The sequence below is a fragment of the Apteryx rowi genome, unplaced genomic scaffold (genome assembly GCF_003343035.1).
Source record: "Apteryx rowi isolate R43461 unplaced genomic scaffold, aptRow1 scaffold_563, whole genome shotgun sequence".
Lineage (NCBI taxonomy): Eukaryota > Metazoa > Chordata > Aves > Apterygiformes > Apterygidae > Apteryx > Apteryx rowi.
In genome coordinates this window covers 558,025-569,935 of record NW_020450831.1, presented here as the reverse complement: position 1 = coordinate 569,935, position 11,911 = coordinate 558,025, and the positions used below count along the sequence as shown (strand labels likewise).

Here is an 11,911-nt window from a genome sequence, read left to right as displayed (position 1 = left end):
AACACTAAGGTATGAGGGGGAGTATAAATAATATCTGATTGTGCTCCATGCTCCTAAGCTCCACACTATAGCTTACTTGCAATGACATCCTTCAGCAAATTAATTGTATCAATACTGTTAAGTATTAATTGCACAAAACAGATATGTAAAAGAGTGTAAAATATAGTGAGCTGAAAGGAGGGCTACCTTCTTCCATCATGACAAACAACTGTAAGTAACCAGAAATTGAAAAAACCATAGATCTAGGCTTACACACAGATGACAACACTGAGAGTTTTAAGTTCTCTCCTTGAATACATTACATGTGATAAATAATATGCAAAATATTTAAAGAATGTTGTGGTTGCTTACAGAAGATTTTTAGCAAGCAAAGAGCCAGTAGCTATCACTGCCTGGTGTCTCATATCCCAGTAATCCTGAGCTCATTTTCAGTAACACCGAAATGTCATCTACATAAATTACCAAACACATATAGAGCCTGACTATGGGGTCTATGGCATTATTAAGGCAAGAGAAAAGAGTAACAGGTACATTTTGGGAAAGGAATCTCCATGTGTTAATAACTCTGAATGCCACGAGTACTGCTCAGCAACAAAAAGGTTCAGAAAAATCTCACAGAGTACCAGTGCTTTCTGTGCCAAGGTCCACCCAGAATATGCCTGTGAATCATCAGCTCCTGAAAAGATACAGAGTCAAATCCTGGCCTTGCTAACAGGGAGTTTTGCCATTGCCTTGACTGCTGGACCAAGCTTCCAGAACTATCAGAAGTGACTCAGACTCCTCTTCATCCCAAAAATAAATTGACAAACTTCCTCTCACTCTAGTCAAGTATGAAATTAAAAATCACTGACTCTATTCTGTTTTCTTAATTAGTATTTTAAGTCTATGGAAATTTTCCATTATAGATCGTGGCAATTAACAAAGAACTTATTCAGGAAGTGCTTATTTGTTAATCTGATTTATTAGTCCTTTAAAAAAAGGGGGAATTTTCTTGAAAAGGACCTCTGCCAAATCTACATTCTATTTATATAAATAATCTAAAAAGGAAAGCCTTTGGCAAGCCAAGCCAAGGGGGTATAATGCAACACAAGTCTCCATGCTCCAACGGCTCTGCTCAAAGAGGAAGAACGCTGAAGCCCTGTCCAGTCATCAGGCAAAGAACTCATCGCCTGTACAAACTGTAAGGGGCTAGTACAGCCTGGATTGTGCAGTTCTCCGCATATTGTCTGTTTAAGTTCTTATGAAATGCCCTGTCCTGAGCCAGTGTATTTCAGCTCAGTTAACTAAGCCCTTAAAAACCAAAGCCAAATTGGTGGCAAGCCTTACTTCACACTTACAATTGCGTTATGCCCCATGGTGGGAACAGAAATACCGTAACTCTAACTCTGCTGCAACAATTGCCTGTCCCGCATGTAGATTTTTGCCAAGTTGAGCTCAGAGTTTACAGCTCCAGCAGCCCTATCCTCAGTGTACTGCTGACCCGCACTCTGTCATGAGAGGAGCCACAGCACACCAGATGGATAAGCGCTTTTGCACAGCCCTTGAGCACAGTTCTCCCCATGCCTGCAGAGGACACGCCCTGCACACCCCTTGGCAAAGACAGCGTTGCCCAATTCTGTCACTTCAAGGCTCTGAAAGCTTTGAAGATGCACAAACCCAACACCACTAACTTCATCTGAAACACAACGCTATAATATAGAAAAAAAAACCCTATTTGCCATAATAAGCCATTCAGGAAACCCAATACTCTCTCGTTTGAGATAAAAGGAGAAAAAGTTCCTTGATATTTCAATACTGGGTTAGATTTTGTGTAGCTTTTGGCTAATGTACACAAATAAGTTAAAGAAAGCTAAGGCTATAAATTAGATACTGTTTCATTTATAAATATCCACTTTATTTCGATTCTCTTCCAAAAAAGGTCTTAACAAAAAAGGTGGCCAAAAGTGTTACGTGTGTTGTAAATCGTAATTTGGTTAAGTTAGGCTGTAAAAACCAAACATGTAAGTGAAGTCAAGCACAGTGTAAGAAACAAGCCAGTTTTTAATTAACAACATATTTACAAGTTCATAAAATCAATTGAACTGCAGTAGATGTTCTGTGTTTGTCACCAATATTTTATTGTAACTGGTAACTTGCACACTTTATAGTAGAACAACAAAAAGAAAATAAAGTTCACTATATACAGCCTTCGTACAGGCTACTTGACTATACACAAGGCATAGTGATCATAACACAACCTAGTCTTCATAATAATCTGTGCACAAAAAGACACCAATCAGACATTATGTGAACATTACAGTGAAATGACATCACAAGTCCAGTGAAAATTCAGCATAATACAAAACATATTGATCTACTGCAAATGACATCCTTTAAAACAATAACCCTTTATTCAGTAGTAACTTAACCAGAGTCTGATGCAGAGATTTGTTGTGTAGTTATAAGTCTTTTAAGCGAAGCAACCTCTGCAGATAAGTTTGCTATCCCCTGCTTCAAATACAGGTTCTCTGACTCAGAGACATTGTAGATATTGTCTTTTATTTCAACAACTCCAGTTTTGCAACCACTCTGAATTTTTACATTGAGCTCCTTTTGATGCCAGAGTTCTGGTTTGAGAGACCAGTCTTGGATATTAGTCACTTGAACCGAGAAAGGAGTGTGAGAAGAATGCACCAGACTCTGTGCACTATGTTTTTCAAGCTCAAAATGTCTTTTTGATGACATATCAATAGGTGATGACAGTTTCTGTGTGGCATCATAGTCATTATCCATTGCTTCCACCTTAACTTGCATGGCTTTGGCTTTAATTCGAAGCTTGTGAGGCAAAGCTGAAGAATTCACTTCTGGAACTTTAACTGTTGCATGAACATTTTTATGTTCAACTGGGGAATGGATTGGACCCTTAGGAACCTGCTGTTCATCTTCTCCATCAGACGACTTTCCAACCACACCGTCATCAGTTTCTGAAGTTCTGGGGGAATTACTGGAGGACCTATTAACTTGCAACAGAGGAGGAGAATGTGAGTACACATTAAAGGTAGTTCCCATGTAGTTCGGATATATGGATGTTTTATATGAACCTCTGTCATCTCTTGGCTCTCTCTCTAATTCCATAGGCTCCTGTTTTATAATTTGGAACTTGTTTTCAGGACTTCTGCAGTTGTTTTGTATACGACTCGGCTGAGTATGCTCTGCCGATGATATTTCAGACACATCAGACATAGAGCTTTGAGGAGAATGCTTGATGACAGAAATACAACTGCTACTAACTACAGATGGTTCATGTTCATCTGCAAATGAGTTAATATTTGATTTGGAACTTTGATAGTCTTGGAAATACACAGTTGTTGAGCTACTGAGTTTCTGTATCTCTTGGGCATAGGCTGCAGAACTAATTAAACCAAACTTTAGCTTCAATGAAAGCAGCTCCGCCTTCAAAGTGGCATTCTCCTCTCCCAGTGCAATTAATTTGTTCTCTAAGACAAGGTCATTCAGTCGTCGTTTTTCACGAGATCTTTTGGCAGCTTCATTATTTTTCCGCCTTTTTTCCCAATACATAGCATCTTTCTTTTCATCTGGAATGAATTCTCGCTTTCTCCGGCAAGCTGAAGATTTGCTTTTTCCACTACTTGCTTCAGTAAGTAGTATGTCTTCATTTGTAGACAAATCTTCAGACACTTCTGATAAAGTAGACTTAAGTACCATGATTTTGTCCACATTGCTACTTGTGTCAACAGGTCCGTGTTCCTTTTTGAGGGTCTGCATTTTCCTCAGCTGCATCAGAAACAATTTGTAGTAGATCTACAATGAGCAACAGAGCAAACTATTTCCCCAGTACTTCTCACACCACAACAACTTGATAAATACAGTAGTTTTAAATCCACACACATTCTTCCTTTTGTTTCATATTCTCAAACAGAAGTGTCTAGATCCAATTTGCTTGTCAGAGGCAATGAGAAACTTCTAAATAACCTGCAATAAATAGAGAACTGGATTATTATTTAGGAATTGCTGGTTTGGGGCTTTCAAAAGTAGCTTTCAATAAAAACCTTACACTAGTATTTGATTCATTAAACCTGCTGCAATATGAAAGCAGCTCAACACTGCAACAACTGATACTCTATGCTTTATGATACCTAGGTAGCAGATGTGCTTCCAAAGCAAATACAGTATGATCCAAGAAAAAGCAATAAAGAAAAATATTTGGGTTTTGATCTGACAGTACTGTTGTCATAGGACTTTCCGTGATATCACTGATCAGCTTAAACCTCTAACACTTAACACTGCCGAACACCAGGCATGCTGATGAACACACTGGAAAGTATCTTGTTCTTCCAAATTAAAATACCTCTTCTGAAAACAGCTGTGGTGTGCAACTTAGAAATGCTATATATTTGGGTCCTCCACAGATTAAAAATAACATAAGCTAATTTAGAGAAGCTAGAATGTTTTCTATTGTCATAAAATAACACTGCTATCCATTAAAGCTATTACAGGATACAAAAACAGTAATTAAATCTGTAACACACACTTGGAGTTTTAAAATCCCTTATTGATCCATCATATCAAACTAAGAAATGCACACACATAATTCTAACAAACACCTAACTTAGAAAAGCTGACCAAAAAAAAAAAAGTATTTTTTATTTCCTGTCTCTTACATACAGAACTCTAAAATCAGTATTGAAAATACATTAGAGAAATTGAAAAACAGACTTATATCACAGTACAATTTAATGCCACTGAGGCATGCACACTTGTGGAAAAGAGTGTTTATATTAAAATGCATGTTTGGATCTAAAAATATTACTGTTAATGAAAGAAAACTATCTTAACCTTTAGCTCCAGACATTTTGACCAGTAAAATTGAACTTAGCATTTAAATTGGCATCTGTTTTATTTAGTCCCTGTCAATACAAAAATACTTTATTTGCATAGCATCATTTGATTCTGATCTAAGACACAGGCTCTCCACACCTCATTTCTACACTCAGTCATGTTTCAGGTAAACTAAACGTAGTATGACAATCGCTTATATAGGACTAACAAGTCAACAATGATTCTTGCCTGTATAACAAAACAGTGACTTCAGATTAACGTCAGTATTTATTGGGGATGTTCTACAGTGACTAATGAAACTCATTTTAACATTATCAGTTGTGAAAGTTATAAAAAAATTAATGAATTGTGTTCTGCCAGTTTCTCTTGTCTTTTCCAGACGGCAAAGAGGAGTGAGTGATGTAATAACAATTAAGCAGGGTCATAAAGACTCAGGTTTCAAGCTGGGTTCTGTTCCATCAAACCATGCCAACTCTTCTGTCATGAAAAATTAACACATTTAATAGAACAGCTAAGTAGAATTTCCTAAAATCCATAGTTAATTACTGACATGTAACTATTTGTCTTCAATAATACAGCCTTAATGGAAAATAGAGTTAGAAGCCAGCCACACCAAAGACAGTATCTAACATTTTACTGCAAAAGCAGCACCACAAATTGCCATGTTTGTAAAGCAAAAAAGTAACTCTAATATACAAGCAATTACATAGTTAGATCCCAATCCAAAATTCAAACTAGAGTCAAAGGGAGTTTTCCATCAAGTTAAATAGGAGTTGGACCACGTTTAAAAACAAAGAAAAAGCCTCACAACAAAGCAACAACGGTTTCTCCAAAAATCCAGTATAATTTGATTTTTCTGAAGAAACTGTACAGCCACTCTGTTCATTTCAGTGCTACATCATCACTGGCTTCATTAATATGCATACTGGTTTAACTATAATACAACCTAATAATTTGAAAAAAAAAATCAGTGTTGAACATATGGATTTTAATGTTACTTTCAATGAGGCAGGAAGATTGAAATGCAGGTAGAAATGTTTAAATACATTCAATAGTCTTGTGCTGCATACACAAAAACACAAACAGGTCACCTGGTCTATGGCATCTGTTGAATATTCAGTCTCTGTAATGTGGCTTTACATTACAAGAAAGAAAATATCAAGCATTAGGATTGCAGGGATACTGACCCATAATTGTCTTGTTATACTTCAATCATTATATTTATTTGTATCATCAACAACTTCTGGGTTTCTGAGGAAGTGCATCCACTCTCTATAGCACACAGTGGGGAGCAGTATAACGTGCACTGAATATCTATGAAATCATCACTTTTCCCTTAGTATGCCTCTCAGCCAACTCTTGCTGAAGTCAAAAGGGTTCAAACTGCTTCTGTGGAATTTTGAAAGGCCTTACCAATGCAGAGATCRATTGCATTTTACAGTGCTAGAGAGCTAAACTCAAAGCTAAATAATTTACATTGATTCTTTTAGGTATGGATACATCATTATTTTCTATATGTTTATGTGCCATATACCCTGGAACATGTACACTTACGTGAAACAATAGTAATGGAAAAGAAGTACTTACAAATGGTAAGATTTGAGCATATTTTTAGAAGACAAGCCACACAGGTGCACCCTCCCCCCAACCAATTTAATACACATGGGTGAGTTTTTCTGTTTTGTTTTCCGTTTTCTTTATATTCCAATCTTCCATTTCCACACACAGTATGGAAGCAACACATCTTAAGTAAGACTGGGGACAAGAACTATGACTTTGTATCTATCTGTATGGTCTCCAACCCAAAGCAATCCCACTTTGGTGTTTGTCCAACCCTACAAATTTAGGAAAAACATTAGTAATGATAGTAACTTGTAATAATAAATAGCAAAAAGGTTTGGTTTTGTGGGGGTTTTTTGTTTTTGTTTTTATTTCCCCCCCCCAGATGCATGTAAACTGTGGGCATAGCTCATCAGTATGACCTTCTATTTCTCAGTGAAAATTCAACTGCAAGTTCAAATATAGTCTCATGCAGCCGAATACTGGTGTTGGGCTGCACTTAAAACCCAACAACTTGCAGAGTTCATGTCCCCTGCTCTACAGACCTTCTACAGCTTGGGGCATTCCAGGGCACAATCCGCTTGTTTTAGCACTGATAACTCCTGTTTTGGCCAGTTTCCCTCCTGTACACACTGTTCCTGGCACAAATGGGCTCAGTGTGGAATAGGTAGCATGTAAGTCTAGAGCAAATATAAGTGTGGATCAAAACAATGGTGTTTTTGCATGCAGTATTCAACTTTGCTCTCTGCCAGAGTCCATCAGTAGAGCGGTCAAGACAGAAGTATGTCACATGTTTTATGTCAGTCTTACTGGTTTGCTATTTATGTAGTTAGTTCTAATGCCATTACTTTAGTCATCTAACAGAACAACAATAAAGCTTTAGCTCTTTCCACATCTTCCCTGAACACTTTTATCAGGGTAACTGAAATTGCTGCTTTACAAACAGGAGTCAAAGCCCTAGTTTGTTAATAGTTCTCCATGTGGATCAGCCCAGCACTGAGTCTGTAAACAAATTAAATTCCATCTGATGATAATGGCAAAATGCCTTCAATAAAAACAGCCATTTCACTTCACTTGCATTTTATAATTCTACTGGAAAACATCAGTATTTACACATAAATTAATGAACTGTAATGATTCCTCTGACTGTATTTCAAATTCCAGTATTTTCCCTTATGATTAATTTTTCAATTGCTTTATCACTCCCTCATAAAGAATTATAAAACCAACATTTAATACTGCCTTACATTAGTCACTGTTAAAGATTTTTTTTTTTTGGTTGCTTGATGTTAATGGCATTGAGTGCCARTTCAACAATGTAATAACACTCGGCCCTATTAACTTAATTACAGGCCCAGTCTTGCTCCCACAGCAATTTTGCCATGGGCTTCAAAAGAAGCAGGATACAATCCCAGATCCAAGTATTAATGAGACTGTTTTATAGAATTCATACTATTGAAGCAAGAAATTATGTATGCAGAAATCATCAGAAGTTAGTTTACCCATGGACTTCAAAAATACTTAAGTGCTCTGATAGTGTCAAAATAGCACATTAAGGATCTGATCCTGGGGACTTACGAATTCACACTGTAATTCTTGAAATGTGCCATAAGATTGAAGGACTGGGACACAGTCTTGCCTCTCTTTGTTCTTTGTAATTTAATTATATAAATCAGTTCTCCTTTAGAATATGCATATGGGTCTCCACATTTCCAACAGAGTAATTGTATATTATTTTATTTAACAAAATAATTAATATCCTCTCCAAGCTTAATTTTTCAAAACATTTCTTATAATGAGCTAACTAATTATTTAATTCTATTGCTCCAACATTTTGATAGTCAATCTACCAAGCTAAACGAAAGCCAGTTTCAAGCAGTCAGATGCTTTCAAAGTCTTCACTTTCGTAAAGCCAAGTGTCTACAAAATTTACCTCATGGTCCTTCAAAAATGGAAAATAACTGCAAAACAGAACTTCATATTAAAAAAAAAACATGTCTTTATCACTGACATTTTAGTAAATAACAACTCAGGCCAACTATGTGGCAAAGTACAGGAAAAACAATAAAAGTTCATGTTGATATGTGTACACACACCATTTTTAATAGTAGTTTTCTCTGTTTTGCATAGGTATCATTAATTATGATATTGCTAACATCCTGTCACAGGTTAATTTATCTATTTTATAAACCTGTCCACATACTAGAAGAGCTGGTATAGAACCTGTGCATAGATACCCCAAAATGACTAGCTTGCACTCCAAACATTGAAAAACTGAAGAATGTTTTGCACTTTCACCTTCAAAGCATTTTAAAAATATTTGCTAACTATCTGAAGACCTTTAGGAGGTATGGAATTAACACTAACGCCATTGTACACATCACAGAAGAAAATGAGTCTGAGTCTAGTTGACAGATACACAGCCTAACTAAGTACTGCTTAAACATTTTGGAGCTACTCTACCACTACTGCTTTTCACAGACTAAATTATGCTATCAAATTCTGGACCTTTCAGGTCTATAATAATTTAGAAATCCTCTCCACCTGAGGGTGTGGCCCCAAAGCCCAATCCAACCTCCACTGAAAGAATTCAATATACTCTTGTCTTATTTCTAGCGCCTTACTGAAATTCTGCTCCTGCTGAAGAAAAGTTATTGTGCCAACTCCACTAGAATTGTGATATCAGCCCTAGGACAGGCAGGGCCTAGGGTTTAGACAATGCAGAGCAAATGAAATTCAGACTTTCTGGAAACCTGAGGGAACTGGATTTTATGCTATGATAGACAGGTTATCCAAGGTCACAGAGGGGAACAGCAAGAACATTGCCACCAATTACCGCTGTTACAGAGTTAACACTCATACAGACCACAAATCCATTACAACAGCATGGAGGAGCAGAGATCTATTGCTCCTGCATTACAGTTCCCTTTTCTTACGACTTAATGGGCATCTGAACTGCTTACGGTTCCAGGATCAACATGCAATTAGGTCAGTGGAACAGGGATGATGATAGCTTTGTACAAGATGACCCATTTTTGATAAAAGGATGGTTTTCTTTGTCTTATTGAAGGAAAATCATGGGAGGTGTCTACGCAGTATACTTCATCTGAACATCAAGAATCATTTGTCTACTATGACAGTTTTCAATCAATATATATATAAAAGAATAAGTTCATCATGGCACTTGGAACACTATTGCAATTTCATATTACCCAGCACCAAGCTGTACCCAGAAAATTGATGTCATGTGCAATTTTTATGAAAGACTTTCATTGTGAGGAAAATTAATTAAGTTACTGTTTATCTTAATAACTACAAATTAACTCATTAAAGTATAGCTTGTCTCCCAAAGGTAAATTACACAAATTATGCAAATAAATTCTTTTTTGAGAGAGAACCAAACATATGTTAAAAATAGCTGTTGTTCAGAAAGGTCAATCAAGGTTAACAGGTGCAATTTTGACCTGTATTTTGCTTAGGAAGTCAGTCTATCAGACCTGTTTAATTTTTCCAAAGAAAATGGTTTGCTGCTCTGTTTGGGGGGGGGGGATAAAAATCCAACAGTGCTGCTCAAAGTGCTCAGGGAAAAAAAATGAGTAGCAAAGGAAATACATTATATATATAAATATTTTATTATATTTAAATAAAATAGCATGATTTATATCTATCACATCACTTGCTGATACTTGTAATAAATTCCCAATAGAAACAATAATTACTGAAGTTACAGTACTCTGACAACACACTTCTCACTTTTTCAGGAACATTGCTTCTACCACATTTTGAACGAAATCAAAGTACGTCCTTGCTTACACAATTTTATTTAGACAGTCATGTTCACCATGGGTAATAGATAGAGTTACAAATATCTTGTTTTAAAAAAGTTATCAGATTTTTTTTTCCAAACACTAAAATACTGTAACACTGAAATCAACTGACATTTTCTCTTAGAAGTGACTGCAGGAATTGGCCATCTATTTGCATTTTTTTCCTATTATATATCCTAAGCACATTTATATCTCATAACTGGCTGTAATGATCATGGCAAGGTCACCTAGAAGAGTCATTTAAGCTGATGAGTCAGATACATTGCTTAACAATGTGTAATAAGCCTCAAACAGAGGATTTTATTGTTCACATTATTGCATCATAGTGATGTTATAACAGCAGCAAAATTGCTGTCTGGAAAAAAACTATTGCATACACATAGTTTGCATAACTATTTGTTAAAATAAGTCAATTTAAGATGAGCTGAAGAGTTTTTTTGAGTTTTATTTCAAGATAAAGGATTGGAAAAAAAGTAATATAGCACTGATATCTTTTGTAGACTGCACTGCTGTTATTGCAATAGAAAGAATGTCTGTCTGTTCTACAAATTTCAGCCAAAGCATGGCAAATACTGTTCCTTCTTAGGATAAGATAAGCTGTGAGGAGGTCATGTAAGTTCATATTGCTCATGGGAAGACTGTAAGCTTTCTGACACCTTTCAAATCAGTTCCTTAAAAAAAAAAAAAAAAATCAATTTCAGCAGAATCTTGAGGCTTTGAAGTCAAATCCAGGAAGCTGGATATTTTAAAAGCTAGTTAACAGTCCTTTAGAGAATAAGATGAGTTAAAAATAGAAAATAAATAAAAATAGAAAGTGAAGGCAGATAATTCTGAAGAGTGTTAACACTTCAACAGTCAAATAAAGACATCTGTAATGTGAGAACTTTCATAATGGTATCTGTTAGTGCCACTGATATTAAGAACCTTTACTGAGTAATCCTTGATTTTGTTGGTTTAAATCAGGTCTTTGAATGAATAAGGCTTCAGGTTTGGGCCCAAATTTCTTATCAAAGTCAACATTTTGACTGAATGAGGACTGCAAAACTGATGCCCGTAGCAGTTTTTTAAACTAGGCTCTGGTTTGAATTAATTACTGAGGAGGGCAAAGATGACTCAAAGTAGGTTACATACAAAGGAGTGAACACAATGAAACTGAGTGCAATCATACAAGTTGCAAGGACAAGAAAAAAGAAATCAGGTTGTTTGGTTTTAACACAGCACTAACTCCAAATGGCTTCACTATCAAGAAGCTGTACTTGACCCCAACAATTAAGTAGCAGAAACGTTTGCGCATGTTATCAAGAATTTCACATTTTTTAAATATTTTACTGTTACTGCCTACAGCAGTTATACAGAACATACCACAGTGGCTGTGATACTAAATTTTAACCTCAGAGGCTTCGGTCATTAACGCAGTGATTTTGCTTTTGCCTACTGAAAAGATCGTTTTGGACACAAAAGAAATTATTTCACCTTAAAGGCAAGTTACCACAGGCAACTTTCAAGGTAGCCTCCTGTCAAGGCCAGGGCACACGCCGACCCCCTACCATGGGGACTCCGGGCACGCCTTTTGCCACTGGTAACGCCGAAGTGACTGGCCAGAACAACAGAATTGGGCAATGGCCATTTTTTAATTGTTTGTTACGTAAGGAGAAAGCCGAAAATACGCGCGGGGCGGGGTGGGG

General features: G+C 36.4%; 1 protein-coding gene across 1 annotated transcript in view; it reads right to left on the bottom strand.

The window, feature by feature from the left end:
* Window positions 1-2,022: 2,022 nt before the first annotated feature.
* Window positions 2,023-11,911, bottom strand: part of NFIL3 (nuclear factor, interleukin 3 regulated) — a 12,363-nt gene continuing 2,474 nt past the window's right edge. Inside the window, exon 2 of the mRNA XM_026081965.1 lies at window positions 2,023-3,972. Within this exon, the coding sequence (XP_025937750.1) occupies window positions 2,404-3,780 (1,377 nt within the window). The 5' untranslated portion in view covers window positions 3,781-3,972 and the 3' untranslated portion in view covers window positions 2,023-2,403. The remainder of the gene's footprint in view (window positions 3,973-11,911) is intronic.